Below are 23,544 nucleotides of genomic sequence, written 5' to 3'. Positions count from 1 at the left end.
TCATCTCTAATGATCTAAGTGCTAGAGCCCACTGTAACTACATAGCCAAAAAGGCATTAAAAGTTGTTAACCTAATCCTACGTAGCTTTTTCTCTGGTAATACCACACTACTAACTAGAGCATACAAAACATTTGCTAGACCAATACTCGAATGCAGCTCATCAGTCTGCAACCCACATTACGTATCTGATATTAGCACAGTTGAGAAAGTCCAGAAATATTTCACAAGAAGAGTTCTCCACTCCTCTACTCGTTGTAGAATACCTTATGCCACCAGACTTGAAATTCTAGAACTAGAAAACCTTGAATTACGCTGTCTTCGGTCTGATCTAAGTATGGTATATAAAATCATACATTGCAATGTCCTACCTGTAAATGAATACTTCAGCTTCAACCATAACAACACAAGAGCACACAATAGATACAAACTCAAGGTTAACCGCACCAAACTTGATTGCAGGAAATACGACTTCAGCAACAGAGCGGTCAATGTCTGGAATACTCTACCTGACTCTGTAATTTCTTCCCCAAACCCCAAAAACTTTAATCTTAGACTGTCTACTATTGACCTCACCCCTTTCCTAAGAGGTCTGTAGGGGGCGTGCATAAGCGCACCAACGTTCCTACCGTCCCTGTCCTATTGTTTCTTTTATTTTTCTTATATGTACCCATTTCATGTATTCATAACTATGTATATACTTATACTTATTATCTTGTAAGCAATTGACAAATCAAATAAATAAATAAATAAATTACTTTCTTCTGATTACTATACCTTTGATCTCTGTAGATCCTGACTGGGGAGAGTGTTGGCATCAAGATGTTTGGCTATTCCTTTTCTGGAGGGCTGGATATTGATGACAACTTTTATCCAGATCTCCTAGTGGGCTCACTGTCTGACACAGTAGTATTGTACAGGTAAACCTGGAGGTGTGTGTGTGGGGGAAAGTAGGGAAGTGATCTTCAATAATCAAATTGCTTAAAGGAAAGCTCATTTGGTGACTTTGGGCCTACAAACAAGGAGGGTCTTGTGGAGAAAAAACAGGAGGATGGAACAGTGTGAGCTCCTATACAATAAGCAGGATAGAAATGCCCTCTGAGCACAAGAAGGAGATGGGGTTTGGGAATTCCACCATAAATTATGATTACATCTGTATATAACCTATATGACTGTCATCTCTTAACTGTTATGGTTACAGCTGGAAATAGATTTGAGGAAAACACGACAAGGACATAAAGGACCATATTGTATTTCTGCCATAAGTGTGAGAACGTTTCCATCCCATTTGGATGTTTAGTTAGTTGAGCATTGACAAATGCTGTCAGAATGTGCATAAGCACACAATCGTGCCTACCGTCCCTGTCCTATTGTCCCCAATTATTAGTTCCTGTTTCATGTATTTAAACTTACGTTTATTCTTATTCCTATCATATTGTAAGCGTTTGACAAAATAAATAAATAAAAATAAAATAAATAAAAATCTCACCTGTATTTAACATTTTGGGCTCCAGTGAGCCTCACTGTCTGCAGACAGCTCAGTTTCTTACTACTATCCAATGTATTTTTTAGATCTCGACCTGTCGTCCATATCTCCAGAAATATCACTGCCAACCCCCAAAATGTCGACCTGGAGAATATTATCTGCCGCTATATGGAGGGCATCTGGTGAGGACAATCTCCTCTTCCTTGGTTGTATCGCCTCGCTTCTGCAACCCTTGCTACTCCTTTTCTTTGCAAACACCGAGCAGATGTTTCCTGAATATGCCTGTAGCTATGGTGCTTTTTCAAAGAATATTCCATGACAGTGGTTCTCAACCTTTTCTTCACAATGGACCCCCTGTAAATACCTTTTGTAGCCATAGACCAGGGGTGTCAAACTTGATTTCATTGAGGGCCGCATCAGGGTTGTGTTTGACCTGGGTGTGTGTGTGTGTGTGGCCAACTTGAAGTCACTCGTGTTGGGGCACCTGTGCTGGCCTGAGCGCTCTGTTTTCGGCTGGGATGGTCTCCTGCAACCCTCTGCCAGCGAAAACAGAACTTGGGAGGGTTGCACACGGCCCTTCTGAGCTCCGTTTTCACTGGGAGAGGCAATGCGGGCCGTTCTTCACTGTTTCTAGGGCGTCCCTGTGGGCCAGATGTAGGATCTGGCCCACAGGCTTTGAGTTTGACACCCCTGCCATATACCATGGCCATGGGCCCCCCAAGACTTTACTTAAGATTTAAATCATAACATTTCTTCACGTCTTCGTGGACCACAAGTTGAGAACCCCTGTTCTATGATAAGAAAATGATCTATGATGTTTTTCTGGGCCTGTTCATTACAATCCCAGGAAAAAAACAGACTTGATACGCCTTCAGATGTAACACGCATGCACCCTTTGCATGTTTCAAACCATCTTTGAGCTTAGTTGCTGCATAGCCCAGGCTAGTAATCTTCCAATGCTGAATGAGCATTTTTAGGAGTGTGTTGCTCTATTGTGTGCTTTGTGATTGGGAAGCAGTGCAGAAAACAGGAGAATAAAATTTGTAAATTCTTGCCCTGGAGTAAAACCAGAACGTCATCATGAGAACCAAAAGATTGAATTGGAGTTGCCGGGCCATTGTGATGGTGCTGTAAATAATTAGTTTTTAAAAGGCCAGGGCCTACTTTCCTTCTTTCTTTCTGCTTTCTTTAGCAGTGTGGAAATACAAGCCTGTTTCATCTATACAGCCAAACCTTCAAGCTATAACCCACCCATCAGTGAGTATTGTCTGGAACTTTCCAAGTTTCTTGGCTTTTCGATATCCTTATAGTCTTGGTTTTGTGTCACTGTTTCAACACCTAAATCATAACAGTGTTAGAGAATTAGCCCCATTGTAGCTAGTGCACTATATCCTATGGCCTGTGTAGTAGATCAGTCTCTTAAAATTGGGCCAGGGAATCCTGTTCAAGGCTTCAACAAAATAAATGTGGACACCACTAGAAATAACTTCTGGTCTCTTCTCTTTCACCTTTTCCTCGGCCTCTCCTTCTTCCCCTAGGACTTGAATACAGTTTTGAGGCTGATGGTGACCGTCGGCAACAAGGAAAAACTTCTAGAGTCTTTTTCCGATATCAACAGGCCAAAGACCTTGAGCATCAGTACTCTGGGATACTGGAGCTACCCAAACAACAATCAAAGGTCTGCACAAAGGCCATCATGCAGCTAAAGGTGAGGGTCATAGCCGATCTTGCTGGGTCTCTAAGTTCTTGATTTCCATAAGCCACCTAAAAATAGGTGACCTTAAGCAATGTAAATACCTAAGTAGATGTCCTTGGTTTGTTCTAAATGAGCCATAAAAGAAGCTGGCTTAACATGTGATCCAGGATGACAAGATCCAGGATGCTATTCTAGGGTGACATAAGCAGTTCCCCATTTTGCCTTTTGTTGTTGGTGCAACAACTTGGAAATAGAAAGATGGAAGGTGGATAGTTTACCCCAGGCAGCTACACAGACCCTACCACCATGTTATTTGAAGCTTCTCTGAAATCACCATGAGCTGAACTTGAAAAAGAGACAAGTAAGCCAGGAGGGTGCTTGGGGTAGATTTTGGGTAACAATATATTGTCATAAAATTCCTTGAGTGAACAAGATCTTTGTTCTAACAACAGAGGATTTTCTATCCTTGGCTCTTCTGTGTAGGTGGGAGGGAAGGCTTGATTTATTTCAGGCTCCCTTTTTGAATGTTTAATTTCCATTTATAAAATATGGCCTGCATCCAGGGTTATGTCAGTGAATCTTTACTCACACAATGGTATTTCCTCTTTCTCGGTAGATCTTCTCAAGCCTCCAAAGCAAATTAAAGGGTGGGGGTGGAGAGCAAGAGTCCTTTGTCCACAAACATGCTGTTGGACCTAGCCTCTGTTTCACGATTTTTCACTTAGTTAATTCCTTTTAAAAGGCCTTCATTAGGAAGCTGTTTTATTCTGATCTTCCCGTGTTATGTCTGAGAAGTCCAGCGTAATGACTACTTTAAAAATTCCTGGCCCAGTTTTTAGCATCCAAACAATAGACTAACCTATAAGACCCATCTGCATTTAGGTTTTACCATATTGTGCCGATTCTTACAATTCCCCCATCCAATTAAGCTTTTCCACCCTAACATTTCTAACAGCCTGTTATTAACCACCACATCCTGCCTGAAATATTGGCTATGAATTCACAGCTGTGGCCTTTTGTCACCATGGCACTCAAAGGAACTGAGTAACAGGGGCAGAAATTTAAGGCATGCAGAATTTGTCATAAAATATTCCAAGACGGAAGCAGACCATTCCTCCTGGAATAGGCCATTCCAAGTCTTCCAGAAGAGCAGCTCAGAAAAGGAATCTGTTCTGAATGTTATTCTAAGGAACCCTTACATTAGAAGGACTCCCATTTCCAGATCGGACCAGTTCAAACTCACTTTTGGCTTTTGACTATACTACAATAAACTTTTTGAGAGTTGCATTCCAAAATTGTTTTAGGGAGGCAACGTATATTGTGATTGTCATTATTATAGGAGCAAGTCCGGGACAAGCTCCATCCCATTGCTGTGATGATGACCTATAACATCAAGCATGGCCGCAGCAGACGGCAGATCCCAGGGGCTGCCCTGAGGCCTCTCTTGCCGGTACTGAATGCCGTGCCACACAACTCTCAGAGGATTGAGGTAGGCAAGCATCCGAAGACAAGGTTATGTGAAGGAGAAGTTCCCTCCCCCCCCCCCTTGTTCACTGGTTAACTAGGAGAGAAAGCAGGCTCTATTAATCATTGCTATTACTGTTTCGGAATCCCTTTGTTATGAGGTTGAATAAACAGTTGAGGATAAGGAGTCAAATAAGAAAAAGCTGTGGCTGGTCCTGGTTTTTGTATATAGAGTTATGGATCTATTTGCATGCCACATTCTTCCAAAGCAGCGTGCAATGCATGAAGCACATAAAAGTTGCTGATAATGTCATAAGCTACTGAAGGCTTTAAAAAATGTAGCATGAAATTGCAATATCCCACCCCACCCCATCTCGGGCAAACTGCAGGAACATTTAAACACAAATTATGTGTTTCAATTAATTATGCATTTTATTATAGGTGCCCTAGGGTTTCTGGGGGGAAAGGGGATGATTCAAGCCTGTTTAAAGACAAGAATTTCTCTTGCTGTTCAATGCGCCTTTTGCTATTTTTATATGTATTATATATTACTGCTTAGTTGGGCGATGATGTGGCTGTGTTTAAAGAATAACAAAAAGTCAGTTAGTCACAGCTTGCTAAATTTTATCGCCGCTTTCTAAGGAGATAATCTGCAATAATTGCATCATCTATTCCCTTATTATAATGGTAGCCTCATTTGTATCAATTACAATTGCCATTTTTCCTGTTTGCATGACTCATGACTCATTTAAACATGTTGCTTTTGGGGCCAATATTTGCAGTTTGATGGGGAGGCCCAATAAGTTTGCAATCAGAAGATGCCAGGATCCTTTATAGCATGTAGCTAACAAAGACTTCTTAGGAGAACAAAGAAGCAGCCTTGTCTACTCACTATGAGTCGGTTTGGAGCTTGAACCCAATCCTTTGCCAAACCTTGCAGAATTCCTCTGGAGTTACTTCTCCTTATAGCTGTGTTGTTTGACTTTGAAGCCGTGTGTTCCTACAGGTCAATTTCCTCAAGCAAGGGTGTGGGGAGGATAAAATCTGCCAAAGCAACCTGCAGCTGAAATACAAGTTCCACTCTCGTGTTGATGATGCCGTGTTCCAACCTCTACCCAGGTATGAACAAAATCCAAATTCTCATTTGATGTTGTAACAGTGATGTTGTGTCTCGAGATTCTTCTAGGATTCTAGAACTATTAATGTAGCTGATGTACCAAAGAAGAACAGAAATGAATCTCCATTTCCAAGGTGGCTTCACAGTTTCAGCTTTTTTGGAGGTATTGCCCTTAATTAGCTTAGACTATGGAGGAAGGGCCAAAGACCATTTGGGAAAAGAATATCAGGGGTTTTAAGAGGTAAGATGAGTGCGTGAAGGAACTGCAATAAGAAGCCCACATTATGAAGGAGCCCTGGCTGAAGTTGGTATAGGTTAACAAGAGCTAATCCAATTAGGAATTCTCATTTTGACTGTTTCCTAACTTGCCAAAATTACGTTAGATCAACATTTTAATTATCACCTTTGTTTCTTTCCTCCAGAGGTGATGATGGCTTGGACGTTTTTTCTATGAGTGATCAGAAAGGCATAGCCCTTGGAATCTCTATCACCAACTTTCCTTCAGTCGCTGCTGAGCCGCAGCGGGATGGCGATGATGCCCATGAAGCCATGCTGCTTATCTCACTGCCATCTACTTTGACTTATGCTAGTCTGCGGCAGTACAATGCCACGGTACCTTTTGGAAAATGCTGCATGGTGTAGCCCATGGGGAGAGCCAAGGGAAGGGGCGGCCTGAAGGACCGATTGACTGCCAGAAGCCTAATGATGTTGGAGAGATGGCAGCGTCACCTGAGATGGAAAGCCGAGTGGAGTTTAAAAGATGTGATTCTCAAGGGATTGAGTGACACAGTGAAACAGATTGTTAAACACTGTACAGCATCTGGGTTTGGGAATTAGTAGTGCTGTCGGTGGGATTTGAAGAAGGATTCCAGCTGGGCTGGCATGCTGGTACTGGGAGTTACAACACAGAGATGGAATGTATAGCTCTGTGGGGTATGACTAAAGATACTATTGTTAAGCTGCAGAGGCAAGGGGAGAATGCTTCTGGAGACAGGGAAGGGTTGTGCCAGGATAACAGAGACCCATAGAGAGTTGCACAATTATAAAGCCCAGAAGTTATGGGGATGATAGGGCCAATGAGAGTTGCATTGGAATATTCTCAGTTTTAGATAAGTGGATAAAGTAGGATTGCACTTGCATTATTTAAAAAAGCACCGGCAAGAGTGATTTTTGAACAATGGTATCTATTCTGATGATAATGTCAGAGAAGTGCCACTGTTTTTTCCTCTGGGGATAGAAGCACTTTCAGGGCTGTATGTATATTCAGGTACAGATTCAGAATATTTAAATGCGTTTTTAGCCTTTATTATTGTTTGAAGAAAAGAGATAATGTATTCTGAAATTCTTGATACTTTCTCTCCCAGATGCATGCACACACTCTCACACAAGAAAAAAAAAAGACAGGCTACATAAGTTCCTAACATTCTGTTGGGTCCAATCTTGGCTATATTTTTCTCAATTCCTTCAAATGCCAGATTTTGGAAGAGTAAGATACATACGTGTTCAGATATGCAAAGGCTGATTGTAGTTGAACCTTTCTTGCTTTTCATAGGAGAAGATCCCAACCTGTGTGTCTAACCAGAATGCTACACGTGTGGAATGTGAGCTTGGCAACCCCATGAAACGTGGAGCACAGGTGAAGGGCAGTTCCTCTTTGTTACTCTCTCTGCAAAAACAGAGTTTCCTTTACTTCTCTAGAACTCATACTTCCATCCCTGCTTCTTCTCTTCTTTTTACCTCCAGTTTCAGTTCTACCTTGTTCTGAGTACTTCAGGCATTACCTTGGAGACCACAGAACTGGAAGTAAACCTAGAACTGACTACGTAAGTAATTCCTTTCTGGAATCTCTTCCAAAAAACTATTTTGTTTCCCAGGACTTAGGAATGTTTCAGTCTTCCTTGCTTATGCAACACTAGCCTGTTTCCTTCAGGGTAATCTCCTTGACTGTATACTACATCATAGCCATGTGATCAAATCAATCCCTAACCCTTTCTTTATGGGCACTGCATGTAAAAAGAAGTGGAGCTTTAGTTGAGTGGTTGTAGTCACAATCCTGGTATTTTTTACTTTTCTCTGGCTTGTCCCCATTCCCTACACAATTTAATCATGCTAAGGGACTAAGAGACAAATATTCCCAGGCCAAAGCTTGGATTTACTTGAGTTTCATATATTTAGGAGAGCAGAGCTTCTTCAAATCAAGTTTGCATGGTTGTCAGGGAACAAGTTGAATACGAGTGAAAGAAATTGAACTGTCCCCTTGACAAAGACAGGATATGACTTCAATGAACACAAATAAATGCAGGCAATCTTACCCTGCTGAACTCCTGTATTTCCTTCCTCCCAGGATCTCCGAACAGCCTGCGTTGGCCCCAGTGGCAGCTCGAGCCCGTGTGATCATAGAGCTTCCTCTGTCAATTACTGGGTAAAAACAACTTGGGAAGCATTTGTTTTGCCCCAAATAATGAGATCTTTTTTTTTTACCCCCAGATTAAGATACATTGGTAGCTGATACTCTATTCACATGATTCTTAAAAATGACTGAAAGAAGCTACCTTTTTCATTCTGCCAAACAGCCTGGGACTGTGATGATGAACCTTTGGTCAGAAATTCTTAACCTTTGACATTTTCTGAATGTTGAAAGTTCAGAAAATACCTACCTTGATTCTGCTGATGTGTCTCACACCCACACCCACCCACACGGACAAAAGAGAAACATTTCATAAGAAAAGAGTAATAAATGACATTAAATTATTTAAATTTGCCATTGAATAGATCAATAAACAAATACATAGTTCTAAATATTTTTAGAAGTGCCTATCTGAGGCACCTTCAAGGCACTTGAGGCCTGGAAGCTCCGGAGAATGCTCTTGAATGGCTTTGCAGCCTCAGAAAAGAGTGGGAAAACCCCATTCTCACTTGTTTCTTGGAGGTCTTAGAGGCCTCAGGAGACCAGGCCTTCTCCTTCAACTTCCACAGGGTCCAAAGGCCTGGCATGTCATCAAAAATGGCACGGGTGTGTCGCCAATGGCCTAGAACTGTCTGCGGGATGTGAATGGCTGACTTCTAGCCCTCTGTCCGTCCCTTGAGACTTTTATCCATCTCTCTGCAGACTGCCCGAACCAAACCAACTCTTCTTCAGTGGGGAAGTCCGGGGCGAAAGCGCCATGAAGAAGGAAAGCGACGTGGGCAGTCCAGTGAGCTTCAATGTGACGGTGAGTGATCCTGATGCCTTCAGAGCAGAGATGTAGTATCATGATTGCAACACCTTCACGTTGTAGTCACCTGTTATGTTTGGACATGGTTGAGGCAACCTTGTCCCCTCTGGTCAGTAATAAGGATTGTAAGGTTAACAAAAAATGGTATTCAAAAATAAATGTTGATGATATTTAGAATAATGATCTCCTATACTTCAGCTAGTTTGGGCCAGTGGTTAAGGCATCAGGCTAGAAACCGGGAGACTGTGAGTTCTAGTCCCACCTTAGCCATGAAAGCCAGCTGGGTGAGTTTGGGCCAGTCTGTCTCTCTCAGCCCAACCTACCTCACAGGGTTGTTGGAAAATGGGAGGTGGAAGGAGTATTAAGTATGTATTGAGGCACTAATAAAGTAATAAAGGTGGGATGAAAATCTAATAAAATAAATAATACTTCCTAATCTAGGTGTCACCAACACCCAGTCCACAGCCCTGCACTATTGGGAACTGGGCCGTGCAAGCAGCAGGCAAGCGCATGAGCGTGCAAAGCTGCATTTGTGCAAGTGGGACATGCACACGCACAAAACCATTCCTTCTCCCTCACTGCCACCAGTGCCATTGGCCCGGAAAAGTTGGGGATTGCTGTCCTAATCAATGGTTCCAGGTTTTAAAAAATAGTACTGTAATTATGTTTAAACTAAAAAACTTGATTAGTTTAGGGGCAAAATCTCTTTTGAACATATTGGAACTCTCTGAGAATGTTTTTTAAAAATGGCTCATGCTGTTTTTATGCTGGAGATATAATTTTGAAGGAACTTTGGTGCATATGTTATGGGCTTCTTCAAAGAGAGTTAAGGATTAGAACAGCAGTATTTGTTAAATTATGTCTTCAATGTCTGGAAACTTTCACTCTATGGAGAACACTGGATATATTTTGCTTGAGCTGTGGCAAAATGTGATTATGTATTAATGGGAAAATGTCTGTATCCTCTATTTCTTCTAAATGTTAACTTAATGAAATTTGTCAGCTCTCAGCCTTTATACTATTAGTTCTGTACTGATGGAGAGGCAAGAATGGGCAATATGATTTGCTATGACCCAGGAACTAAATTTAAAAATGGAATCACACCTTAGGAAAAAGATGAAGAAAGTTTCTTTTCTTTCTTTCTTTCTTTCTTTCTTTCTTTCTTTCTTTCTTTCTTTCTTTCTTTCTTTCTTTCTTTCTTTCTTTCTTTCTTTCTTTCTTTCTTCTTTCTTTCTTTCTTTCCTTCCTTCCTTCCTTCCTTCCTTCCTTCCTTCCTTCCTTCCTTCCTTCCTTCCTTCCTTCTTTTTCTCTTTCTTTTTCTTTCTCTCTCTTTCTCTCTTTTTCTTTCTTTCTTTTGCTTGTATAGACATATTTAAATATTAGCTAAAATATAAATTATATAGATGTTTAGCTTTGTTGTCTTGATTTTTTTTAATACAGCATTTCTCCTAGATTTCATTATTTCCTATGGAATAAGATATAGGATGTGAAAGATACACAGCTGTGAGCTAGAATTCTTTTGTGGCACCCAATTTTTGCTATATATTACTGATTTACTTCTAAGGAAAAAAGTGAATTGAGAAGTCTTCCCCATATTCTTTGACAGAACCCAAATACCTCTTCTTTATTTTATTCATTCTTGGATTATTTATCTTTCAAGATGGTTAAAAATGTGTTTTTAAAAGGCAAGGTTCTTTTTTCTTTTACAATTTCTGTTCTATCGCCAGTAAAGAGACTCGCAGACCGGAGTTGAATTCAACTCTTTTAATAATAACAAGTAACTTCAACTGCAGTCAAGCCGCGGCAGCCCTTTTTATAGCGGCTGCTCGCGGCTCGCAACCAATGGCATTTATTTAAACTTCCCGCCGCTTTAGGTGGCCAATCCAATACTGACAATATTAACCAATCCTTTTGTTGCATTAACTAACCAATAGGAACATCGACTTAGAAGTCTCTATTTGAATACACTACAATTTCTATCCTGTATTTTTACTTTAAAAGGATTTGTTAAAAATACTGAATTAGGGACATGTGATTGACCATGTAAATATGATCTCCTGAGTTGCTTATCTCTTTCTTTGCCTCTACTAGGTCTCAAACAGAGGCCAATCCTTGAGCACCCTGGGCTCTGCCTTCCTCTACCTCATGTGGCCGTATGAAATTTCAAATGGAAAATGGCTTCTTTATCCCCTTAAGATGGAGTTATTGAGCCATTCCCAGCATCGTTCAACCTGCACCCCTAATCCCAACCCCCTGAGCCTGACTCTGGTAAGTACCATGGATTCAGATAAGCAACAGGATACAATGTCTAGTAAAAATAGCGGACATCCTCCTTTTACTTTTAAGAGCAAATATATTTAGGGGTGCCAAGTTCCAGATACTCTCCATTATTTATAATATAGAAAGCACCCTTTCAAATATTGGCTGTTTCTTTTTGCGAATATATTTGCTTTCCCTACCACAGAGGCTTCATATTCAGGGCATACATCTGCAAAAGGGAAATGTCATTTATGTAGAAATATTCATGGTTCCAAAATTATTGTTGTAACTCAATTGAATACATTCATTATCAGAAACTTAAATATATCTCAGTTGTACACTGTTTTAAAAAGGACAATCCATTTCATTTTCAATTAGAATTCTGCCCATTGCATATTTTCTTTATGGAATAGCTAGATCTAGTCCATTCCTGCAGCCCATGGAAGAATTTCAGATCCCCTCGGCTTCATCTGCTTGCATCCTTTCCAGCCATTGTTTACTTTCTTGGGAAGCTGGCAGAAATGATTGCAAATGGCGATCACATGATTGTGGAGCACTTGGCAACCAGTTGTATATGTGAGCCAGTTGCCAAGAACCCAAAATTAGCTCATGTAACAGAGGAGGGAGCGGCAATATTTTATGGGCCATAAATCACTTTTCTGAGGTCCTTGTAAGTTTGAATAGTCTTAAATGACCGATCATACATCAAGTAGTGGCTGTAGTGTAATATTAGCACAACAATGGTTGAATGATGATAGAAGAAGTTATAAATCACTAATGGGGAAATAACTGTAAGATCCATTAAAAACATTAATACGCATTTATTGATTTGCTTATTTGTTTCTTTCAGGAACTTTTATAACTTTCAGCCCCTGAACCTCTCAAAACAGCTTATGTACCAGCAATAAAAATGACAGGCTAACAAACTGAAGAAGATATGACCAAAAGAAAATGGGAGGGGAAAAAGGAAGAGGGAAGGGGGGAAAAGCCAATCCAGGAACTAATCCTTGTCTTTTTGCAAACCAGTTATCTGCAAATTCGTTTTGTTTTGTTGAGAACAGAAAATAGCAAATGTTTGCAGTGTCCCTCATCCAATGTTGTTGTTTTTCAGGAACCACCTCCTCGAGGAAGGAAGAAACGTGAGGCTGAGCAGGCAGAAATGTCCAGCCCATCACTGACTTATTGGAAAGGACGAAAAAATGCTACCTTAGTAAGTGAAGTTCGCTGTTTGTCAGGACCATGTGTATTCAACACCATCTCTGTGAAAATGCCCTGAAAGCAGTGAAACTGCTCTGCATGACATTTAGTGTCTCTTTGGTCTACTGGGAAGTAGTGGCAAAGATACAGGAAATCTGCTAAAGATGACAAAACTCTGATTTTCTGAAAAAAGAGTCTTCAGAAGTTAGACTTAGAAGCGAAATCATGGGAGTTTCAAAAAATTACATATAAATACAGCTGATCTGCCTTTTACAGTGACTTTACAGGTGGCTTACAGCATAATAAAAAGATAAAACAATTAAAAATTAAGAAAAAATAAAACTTGGGTCTGTTGGCTGGCCAGAGCCCTGATTGGTGCACTCTATGCTGGTGTGGCTGATGGGATAGAGAGAAGATTCCCAGGGCTAAAAAACAACAACCCAAGAGGACAGGCAACATGGGGATGGGGATCTTCTCTCTATCCCATCAGCCACCAGCATAGAAATGCACCAATCAGGGCTCTGGCCAGCCAACAGAGCCAAGTTTTAAGGCTGTTATAGAAGGCCAGGAGCAGGGGAGCTTCCCTCAGCTTGGACAAAAGAATATTCCAAAGGGTGGAGGTCACAGCGGAAAAGGCTGTTCTCCTGGACCCTGCCAGCCAAAATTCTTTGGCAGATGGGATCCAAACTAGGCTTCTTTTGCTGGAGCAAGTGGGATGGCTCCTGAAATACCCCTGAAACCATGCCATAAAGGGCTTTAAAGGTGATAACCAATATCTTGAACTGGGCTGGAAGCAGACTAGCAACTAGTGTAGTTTGTTCAACAGAGATATTACATGTGCCATCCAAGGGGCCTTCAGAACTGTCTGCGCAGCATTCTGTAAGAGCCATGGTGGCCCAATGGTTAGAATGCAGTATTGCAGACTAACTTCCACTGCTAGCTCCAGGAGTTTGATTCCCACTGGCTCAAAGTTGACTCAGCCTTCCGTCCTTCTGAGGTCGGTAAAATGAGGACCCAGATTGTTGGGGGCAATATGGTAACTGTGTAAACTGCTTAGAGAGGGCTGTGAAGCACTATGAAGCAGTATATAAGTAAGCACTGTTGCTATTGCTGTACTGGTTGTAGCTTCTGAATATGCTTCAAGGGTAGCCCAGTGCAGAGGATCATACAGAGGGCTATGTCATCTGTGGCTATTGCAAAAATCAAACTCCTCCCTCCTTATTACTCAAATTTTCTGGTCGAAAGCTTTGAACAGATATTGTCAGCTACAGCTTCAACACAATTAACATGTTTTTCTCTAGTCCTGGAATTGGCAGAAAAATATTCTGACAAAACATGTGCTGCCCCAATGACCAAAATGCAGTCTACTTGAATAATGAAGATTGCAATTAGTCTGATCCTTAAGCTTAATGAGGGACAGTTTACGGGCAGCAGTTGGTGATTTTCTTGATTTCATTTATTCTCCCATCCAGCATCATCTTCCAGCAGAATAATAATGACCACCAATTACTGTCTTTAATTTGTGGTGTAGGTGGGATTGGGCAACTCCAAGTAGATGCCCAGGATAGAGAATTTTAGTAACTTTAAAGTTGCTGGAGTGACAGCTTGGTGGTGTGGAAGTGCTCCATGCCAGTAACCTGTCACTTCTGAATATGGTTCTTTTGTTCTTCTACAAGAGGAGTAAAACTGTGTGTAGTAAGATTATGATTGACAGATTGCTGAGGTGGAGGGTGGGTGGGATAACATAGGAGGCACTTTTCCAGTGCATTGGGAGAAGCTCATTTCTGCTTAACTCACATCCCTGTTCCGACTCATAAACCAATAAGGCAGGCAGAATTGTTTTTATTTTTTCCAGATTGGTTCTGTCTCCAGAGAGAATTAGTTCTTTAATGAATAAAAAAGACCAGCGATGTTTCAGAAAAGAATCAAGCTTGTATTTTGAAATGAGGTGATCTTCCAGAAGAATTTTAAACCCATTCATATAAGGAGTTTGCATAATGCCTGAATGGCACTTTGCTGGATGGGTATTAGGGAAACAAATACTTATGTGGAAATCAGGCATTACTACACAGTCTAAGTCTCAATGGTCATGGAGGCAGTGTCCATACAGAAAGAGACATAGCCACAGCAGTCTAAAGTAGACAACGGGAATTGGGCAGATCTTGACCACACCATTAAATATTTTTTTTAATTTATCTCCAAAATTAAAATTACAAAATAGAAAGAAAAAACCCACCTGTTTTGTTTTTTTTTGGACCACATAATGGTTGATATTGTGAAAAAAGGCATTATGGATAGTTCCTGTGGGGAAGTCTTGGGTTGGGGAAGGGGGAAAAACACTAACAGAACAGCTGAAGAGAAAGCTAAACTGCCTCCATGGTAAGCCTACCATGTGGGATGAGTTGAAGGTGAGATCATGAGCTTGTGATCTCTCAAAATGGTGACCAAGATATCTTTGTTACTGGAACATAACGAGGAACTCCTGGGATCCATGAAGTCTGTAAACTTATTTTTTTCTGAAACTAAAAACATTCAGGAATTGAATGACTTCAAGTCAGAAATGGGCAACCTTTGGTGGCCAAGGACTGATTTTTTGGGGGGTGGGGTGGGGGAGACAATTGATAAGAATGAGTTAGGAGAATGGGAATGTATTGTTATAGAAATAGCTACTTTATATTATTATATAAAATTAATAAGTTGAGGTTTATGCTATTACCTCCTACTGCACCAAAAGGAGTAGGAAGTCAACTCTTTTTCCCTTCTGCCCTATACTTTGCCCTTCCCTTTTTCCCTTCCTTATTTTCTTCTTTCTTTTTATATTTATTTTGTATTTTGATAAACTAATAATTATTTTTTGAAAATAAAAAAGGAGAATGGGAATGTATGTGTCTAAATCTGTCTAATTCTGACTTACCCTGACATTTCCATCTATTATCTACGTTGTTACAGATAATTATCAGGTCAAATTTCAGAAATCATAGCCAAAAGGGGCTCCAAGGGCTATGAAAGGGGTCCAGGTGGGCCACCCCTGCATTAAGTGAATCATGGGCTAATAAACAGGCTATTGTGATTACAGTCAGAAAGTGTCAGGAAAGGGGAATGGTCAGCACTGCAAAGCTATTCCAGTGAAGTGCCTTTTATAGAAAACACTGCCATAATGGGAGAAGGATATCTCTGCTGTAGATGAGACTGTCAGATAGTCTTTTCCTTCCTGACCCTAATCACATTTCACATCAATCACATTTCCCCTTCCTTCCTGCTTCAGGACTGTGTGTTAGGCACTGCTCGATGTCTGCTATACAAATGCCCCCTCTACAGTTTTGAGCGTTCAGCTGTGCTTACCATCTGGGCCCGTCTCTGGAACAGCACCTTCCTGGAGGTCAGTGTGACTCCCCCTGTTGGATATTAGAAGAACAGAATCACATGTAAACTGACAAGACCCAAAGGGCATTTCCTCAAGGCCAGTTAACATCCACTTGTCCTGTTCTTGAATTGAAGAAAAATATATTTAACGTACGGTATTAATGTATTTTTGGTGATCCGTGACCAAACTTTATTGAGCCTCAGCAGTAAAGCTAGGAAGTACTGCTGTCCTTGCTGACATAATGCAAAATAATTTCAAGTGTTGGCAGGTTTATTTCCCAGTGTCTTTTTCTCTCCCACCCAATATCTACTGATGGGGAAAGGAATCATCAGTCGCTCCTCACAATACCCTCATGGGAGCTGAGGTAGCACTGTTTACACTGTGGCTTGCAGTCCTGAACCCCAGGGTTTTGGAACGCCATATCACATAGGAAGGGATACAGTCTTTGTGACGTTATAACTAAGAGACTGTATTGTTCCCTGCAGGGTACTTGGATGGCTTATGACTATGCTGAACCCTGTTCCTTTTCTTCCTAGGAATTTGCTCATATGACATCCGTGGAAGTGATTGTTCGTGCCAACATCTCAGTGAGCTCCACTATTCGCAACCTGGTCCTGAGAGATGCTACGACCCAGGTGGTGTAGCCTTACCACAACTCATTTCCCCTTTGTTTCCCTTATGTAATATATAAAAAAATTGCAGCTCTTTAGGATCATTTCATCCCACCTGTTGTCCTCCAAATGTCTTGGACTTCCATTTGGATAATTTCCAGCTAATAAGGTAAAACAGTATGCTCATGGGAACTGAAGTAACACACGTCTGGAGCTGCAAAAAGTTTATGGTGTCCATTTCCTGCCTTCCTGGACCATTTACTACTGCTGAATTAGAGAAGAGAGGGATGTTACTGAAATAATTTAAGTGCCAGATTTTGGAGAAGGCCTCACAAGTCATTGATGCCCATTAAAACAACAAGAAAGGGGCTCTGAGGCCAAAAGTGAAGGTGACCAAATCAGCCTCTTTTTTAAAATATTTTTTTTATTTTTAATACAATTATTCCATCTTCAGTTGAAGAGTGTGTTGTCTGGGTACAAATATCTTTGTTAAACAATAATCAAAATTACAACATCCTTTGTTAAATTAATATTGATTCTGCAATCTTTAACATAATAATATTCCACATATTAATTCTACAATATTAACATAATAATATTCAACATACTATTCATAATATTTACTTATCTCTTTTAGCATATCTTCTTTATTTTGTTTTCCTATTTCTAACTTCCATTTTTATTATTTTAACCATTGGTAAAATAGATCCCAAGCCATATAGTGTTCAGTTTGCTCTTTCTCCTTAATTGGCAGCATTAATCTATTCATTTCTGCACATTCTAATATTTTCCTAATCCCATTCTCATCTTTAGGTATCTCTTCACTCTTCCAATTTTGTGCAAATACAATTCTGGCAGCAGTTAATAGATGAATAATTAAATATGCATTTTCCTTACTGCTGAATCAGCCTCTTCAATGAGCTATGAGATTTCATATGTAACAGCAGAGCAGAACTTCTGTGAACAGCAGTGTAACCTCTACTCCCTCTTGCATGTTTCGAGTTTGCTCTCTCACTTTCCGCAATGTCTCTTCCCCAGATCCCAGTGACTGTCTACCTGGATCCTGTTGTGCCCCTGACACGAGGTGTGCCCTGGTGGATTATCCTCATTGCAGTACTAGCTGGAATCCTAGTGCTGGGCCTGCTAGTCTCCATCTTATGGAAGGTAAGCTGGCCAGAGAAAGAGCCAGGGGTGGCTGCTGAGAGGGCTTCCTCTCCCTTTACAGCCTTGATACCAAGGCAAATTTTATCTACAAACATACATGCATGCGTGCATTTTAAGTGCTTCTATGTCCCTCCAGTTGAACTGATAGTTCCAAGTTACATGATATCCCAAAGCCACCATAACTGCTGTCTAACAGTATCTTCAGTTTCATGGTGATAATTTCTACTGTAACAATCCATTCCCTAGAGGCCATTCTTTGTAGCTGAACTGTTCCAGTGATTACATCCTTCCAGAACAATTGCACTAGATCTGCTAGGATTCACGGTGTCTGCTAAGGAAAGAAGTATCTGTTGACGGGAGCCTCAAAATTCCCTTTCGGAGCTTGGTGGGGAGATAATATCCAATTGAATGCATCCATGAACCCTGATGGGCATTTAAAGGAAGGCTTCATCTTGTGGAGCAGAAGCATAGCAACAAGCCTGCTAATACTCTTCCTACTTCTCCCAATTCCCAGTGTGGCTTCTTCAAGAGGACCAGCCAGGTCTCCAAATACTCCACAAACTATTATCGGGCCCGGCTGGCGATACAGCCATCAGATGCAGACAGGCAGGCCATGGAGGCCTAGTGGTAATGCCTGGCCTCACCTACCTAACTGACCCTCCCCCTGTATGTGTATTGGAGTGTGTGAGAGCACCGATGACCCAGAAATAGCAAGCAGTGGAATGTGGTTCCTGTAAGCTCCCTAAGAGTACTAATGCATGTTGTGTTCACAAACAGCAACCCCACTGTCTGTGTCCCCAAGCAGATAGGGAAGCATGTCTGCAGGACTGGGCAGATCCTAACAGATATGAGAGTTTAACAGTCCTTGTCTGCATGTGCTATTGCTCTGTGGGATGCAAAAATATTAAAGGTCACACAGTTGTAACTCACAGTTGTGTTACATCGTGTAATACAATGCAATTCAATATTGAATGCCATACAATTAACACATGCATTATTAAGGGCATTGTGAACAGTTGGCAAAGCCTAGAAACTTGGCAGGCATTGGCAAGATGTGTATATGCACAACACAATTCTGAATCTATTGGGGGGCATGAAAGGTGTATTTATAAAGCTTGAAGAACATTAGTTCCAATAGAAGAGAATATTTAACAGAATAACAGAAGGGCCCTTGGAAGTCTTCTAGCCCAATCCCCTGCTCAGACAGGAAAGCCTATAACATTTCACACAATTGGTTGTCCAATCTCTCCTTAAAAGCTTCCACTGTCGGAGCACCCACGTTCTGGAAGCAAGTTATTCCACTGATTCATTGTTCTCACTGTCAAGAAATTCCTCCTTAGTTCTGGGTTGCTTCTCTCCTTGATTAGTTTCCATCCATTGCTTCTTGTCCTGCCTTCAGGTGCTTTGGAGAATAGGTTAACTCCCTCTTCTTTATGGCGACCACTTAGCTATTGGACCACTGCTATCATGCCATCCCTAGCCCTTCTTTTCATTATACTAGACATACCCAATTTGTAGCTCGGGGTTGAACTGTGGAGTCCTTGGTGCTCTCTCAGCTTGTTTTTGTGCAGATGTTTCATCACCTGGCTAACATCTTCAGTGTGGAAGAGACTGGGTTTTGTTCTTTCTTTATATACAGTAGCTTGCTGTGTCAGTGTTAGTGGGGGGTAATGTTTTCTCCTTGGTAGTTCCTTGATTGAGTTGTTGTCTACTGCTTGTTTGTCTGAGTTGGTAGTTCCTTGATGAGAATATTGTTTATTGCTTGCTTGCTTGTTTGGTGTTAATCTGTGTTAACATTAGTATTATTTCAATGTTTGTTCATAAGTCACATTAAAGGATATACTTTTTGGGCTGGATAGATGGGTGGAGCAGGACTAATGATTTGGGGCTTCAGTTGAAACCCTTCTGAATGGGACTAAAGAACAAATGGGTAACTGTGAATACAGCCCTACCCATCAAGCGTTGAGTTGTTGCATGGTGAGAAAGAACATGAAAGATGCCTAGGAATGTTGACAGTATATAAGGATACATTTTTCCAGTGGATGGGAGCAACTCATCTAATCCAGCTCTATCTACATTCTTGCCACCATCTGTAAAATGATGTGCATTTGATCTGGCTGATTTTTCATAAGAGCTGCAGGACTCTGCTGGGCAGGAAAAAATTGTAGTTCCCCATAATTCTAGTTATTAATGAAGTTACACTAAAATACAAAAACTGGGATATGGGATTCAGCATCTAGTTGTGTGCTGGAGAGCATACACGAGGGGATCTGAATATCATTGCAAGAGGACAAGTTTAAGTTGAGTGAATCCTCCTGTCTATACATGTGTCAGAGAGCTTGATAATAGATCTGTCTTCTACACTCATCCTTTAAAGTCACCTTCCCTTATTTGCAATCCAAACTTGAAATCTGATTTTTAAAAATACCCTTTAATAATATTTATTAGAATGATTAAGATTAGAATGCAAGTACTCTTATTTTTAAATAGGGCATCTATATATAGACAATTTAGAGCAGTAAAACATTTGTCCATTTCCTCATTGTTTTGATGAAGGTGGGTGGAAGCTTCTCCTTTTGTTTTTTTTTTGAGGGCAGGACAATATCTGTTCCTTATTTTTCTTAGTGTGAAAAATAACCCACCCACTTCCCCTTCCAGTGTATTGGACTTCTGTTCTCAGGATTTTTCCAGAAGTTGACGGAGGTTTGTGACAGAGTTGGAAGTCCCAACACAACTTGAGTGTCCCAAAAGCTCTATGTGCTAAATGTTCTAAATCAGCCACACTGGCTGAGGAACTCTGGGAGTTGAAATCCACAAGTCTTAAAGTTGCCAAGGTTGGAGACCCCTGTTCTAAATGCATGGTATGCACTGAGCGTTTCCATCCCGCTAGGTGAAGTGTGAATAGGTGCTGGAGTTAACCCATGGCAGTTGATAGGTGGAGCTTATGGCTTAACAGCCAAACTCAAGAACCCCATCTCCTAGCATTCATGTGGTAATGGAGGGCAATGCTAACTTCTTTGAATTCACAAAGTGGCTTCCTCTCTTCCAGCTTGGCTTCTTCAAACGTGCCCACTACGAGAAAGCCAAGCTACCCCAGTACCATGCGATCAAGATTCCCCGCCAGGAACGCCAGCTTTTTCATGAGGAGAAGATAGGCACCATCACCAAGAAAGACTGGGTCACTAGCTGGAGTGGAGACAATGATGGCCATGTTCCCGTTTCAACCTAATTACTTCCCTCTTCTTGCACGTTCTTCTTGCATGGAGACTGCTTCTTAAGGAGAGACCTTTTAGTGGCACCAGCCAAGCTCACTGGAGCTGTGCTCTTGGCGTCCTTTCCTCTCTGAGTGTTGTGCAGGCACTGGATGACTCTTTCAGGGGAGGTACAACAAACACTTGGGGGAACTGATGCTTAACGGTGGAGGTTGAGCTGATGGATATGACAAGGCCAAACCTTTGAAGAGTTTTTACTTCCAGGGATTTTGAATTTTCTTGTAAAGCTGAGCAGTATCTGATGAGAAAAAAAGAGCCAGCATCTGTCTGAAGAAATGCTTTCTTGGTCATCAGCCAGGGCCAAAAGACCAATGAACTGTGTGCCCTGATGTTGAGAGCTGGAACGGCATCTACCTTTGAGTATGTGGGCCATCAAGTCAACCTTGACTCTAAGGACAAAGTCCCCACAGTTTTCTTGGCAACATTTTCAGCAGTGGCTTACCGGTACCAGGGGTGGGTTTCTACTGGTTCTGCTCACCTCTGTAGAACCGGTAGCTCTGAAGAACAGCAGACATAGAACCGGATCTATGTCTGCTGATGTTTTTGCCCACCCGGGCTCTTACCTGACCTTTATTTCCTGCTTTTTTCAACTTCAGCTGACGTGCGAATGCAGGGAAGCACATCGTAAATCACCGAACCTCATAAATCACCGAACTGGTAGTTAACCCTGTCGGATCCCACCCCTGACCAGTACCATTTTTCTACAGCCGGGGACACCACTGCAAGAACAGCAGGAATATGCTGCAGGATCTGGTCCTTTGAAACTGAGGATAACATGGGTTGCTTGAGCAGCATACAGGGCCTCAAAGCCTTTCTGTGTGTGTATGTGTGGTTGTATGTATGTGTGTGTGTGTGCATGTGCAGATGTATGTGCATGCAGAGGATGAGAGAGACAGAAACTGCCTTCTTCTGAGCATGATTGCTGCCTTCCTGCCATCTTTTTAGTAGTTTTCATTGTCTTAATTCATATTAGAAGCACTAGTAGCATATTCAGTTGAATGTGGCTTTCAGTATCAAAGGTTCTTATTACTATGTTTAAAGACAACACCAAAGTATCTCTTAGTTGCTTGTCTTCTTCCCTGAAAAAAGACAAGATTCCAGAGGCCCATCCCTATCCAATCATAACAGATCTGGTTTCGATCTCTGTTATGAACAAACACACATATGTACACATCTCTCTACCCATTGATTCCCTCCCTCCCTTCCCCTTTTTTCCTTCCTTCCTTCCTTCCTTCCTTCCTCCCCTCCCCTCCCCTCCCCTCCCCTTCCTTTCAGAACACAGCAACCTACCTCATCAGCTTACTGTGAGGCTAGAGCTGATAAGCAATACTTATCAGAAAGGTCAGATGAATTTTGAATAGCAGAACTAACCAAGTTCAAAGGAAAGTCATACCCAAAAAATAAAGCCCAATTCCAGCAATTACTATGCTTGCTCATCTGCACTGTCTGGCCTTTATGCTTAATGGAGATGCAAATCTATTTTTATGCCACAAAAACAAACAAACAATAAAGTTCAAAGAAGAATGCTGCATGTGATAGAGGCTGGCTTCTCATCAAAACTATTAAATGGCTTCTCTACTTTAGAATCCTGGCGTGTAATTTTATGACAGATACCGTATATGCCGGCGTATAAGGCGACCCGGCGTATAAGGCGACCCCCAACATTTCCACTCAAAATATAGTTTGTTATATACTCGCCCCCTCTTCCGCATGCCTTCCACTTTTGCACTTTTTTTTTTTGGAGGCACTTTTTGTGCACTGTGGAAGCGAATCCTGTGAAGCCGAAAGGAGCAGCCAGCCTTCTCCCAGCTCCCAAGGAAATGAGGCTCGCACCGCCCGGGCTCCGCTGAGGTATCCGGCTGGGGCTGTCAGGAGTTGTTACCGCTGCCGCTCGCTTGTGCTCCAGTCCAGCGTTGCCTCGGGAAGGGAAAGGCAAAAAGGAAGAGCCGCGGCGGCGCTTTGCAATGGCAGCAGCGGCTCCTGGTTTTGCCTTTCCTTCCCGAGGCAACGCGTGGACTGGGCTGCGCGGAGCCGCGCCAGCGGTAACAACTCCTGACAGCCCCAACCCAGATACCTCAGCGGAGCTCAAGGCGGTGCGGCCCTGCTTCCTGGGAGCTGGGAGAAGGCTGGCTGCCCTTTCGGCTTCACGGATTCGCTTCCACAGTGCGCAAAAATGCCTCAGCCGCGAGGCAGCCGCAGTGCTTCCCAATTACTATTTGCCGGCGTATAAGGCGACCCGGCATATAAGGCGACCCCAATTGGAGGCATGTTTTCAGGGCAAAAAGTCGTCTTATACGCCGGCAAATACGGGTAAATCTTTAGAGGCTATTTTTCATTGAGGCATTATATTATCCAAGTCACCATTCACTCATAACACTAAATCAACATGGTGTGATTTTGGTTTAACAGGACGTGTGAACTAGTCCATGATAGCTGTGCATTATATGCAAACAGTGCTATTGTTTGCTTGTTCAACAAACGGTGCTTTAAGAAATCTATGTTAGTTTTATATTTTTTTAAGCAGCTGCTGTTTCTTACTCCAGGGGACAAAAAAAGCTCTGAGGTCAGCTTTGATTTTATTGATAGGATTATCTCAGATGCTTTCCTCAAGTTTCTGTTCTGATGACATTTGTTCTTAATCACAACATCAAAATGATGAAATGTGCATCATGATATGATAATGTAAGCTCTTCCCTTTCAT

The 23,544-nt window shown here is 41.6% G+C and overlaps 1 protein-coding gene across 11 annotated transcripts in view; it reads left to right on the top strand.

Moving 5' to 3' along the window:
• The window catches only part of ITGA7 (integrin subunit alpha 7), a 63,236-nt gene extending 40,807 nt beyond the window's left edge, over positions 1-22,429 (top strand). For 3 of the 11 annotated variants that reach the window (XM_087956158.1, XM_087956153.1, XM_087956159.1), the window contains 17 exons: positions 791-918; positions 1,571-1,666; positions 2,677-2,741; positions 3,023-3,192; positions 4,520-4,669; positions 5,651-5,763; positions 6,184-6,373; positions 7,314-7,397; positions 7,505-7,584; positions 8,106-8,183; positions 8,871-8,973; positions 11,068-11,244; positions 12,347-12,445; positions 15,698-15,811; positions 16,333-16,431; positions 17,446-17,571; positions 20,621-22,429. In XM_087956158.1, the coding sequence (XP_087812284.1) occupies positions 791-918; positions 1,571-1,666; positions 2,677-2,741; positions 3,023-3,192; positions 4,520-4,669; positions 5,651-5,763; positions 6,184-6,373; positions 7,314-7,397; positions 7,505-7,584; positions 8,106-8,183; positions 8,871-8,973; positions 11,068-11,244; positions 12,347-12,445; positions 15,698-15,811; positions 16,333-16,431; positions 17,446-17,571; positions 20,621-20,800 (2,052 nt within the window). In that variant the 3' untranslated portion in view covers positions 20,801-22,429. Of the gene's footprint in view, positions 1-790; positions 919-1,570; positions 1,667-2,676; positions 2,742-3,022; positions 3,193-4,519; positions 4,670-5,650; positions 5,764-6,183; positions 6,374-7,313; positions 7,398-7,504; positions 7,585-8,105; positions 8,184-8,870; positions 8,974-11,067; positions 11,245-12,346; positions 12,446-15,697; positions 15,812-16,332; positions 16,432-17,445; positions 17,572-18,085; positions 18,305-20,620 lie in introns of all 11 variants that reach the window. The other 8 variants (XR_015747756.1, XR_015747755.1, XM_087956157.1 and 5 more) reach the window with 5 other exon arrangements.
• The last annotated feature ends 1,115 nt before the right edge of the window (positions 22,430-23,544 follow it).

The sequence above is a fragment of the Notechis scutatus genome, chromosome 2 (assembly GCF_049901735.1).
Source record: "Notechis scutatus isolate UNSWTSFEM ecotype Mainland chromosome 2, rNotScu1.2, whole genome shotgun sequence".
Classification (NCBI taxonomy): Eukaryota; Metazoa; Chordata; class Lepidosauria; order Squamata; family Elapidae; genus Notechis; species Notechis scutatus.
This window is presented reverse-complemented; position numbering and strand designations above follow the sequence as displayed.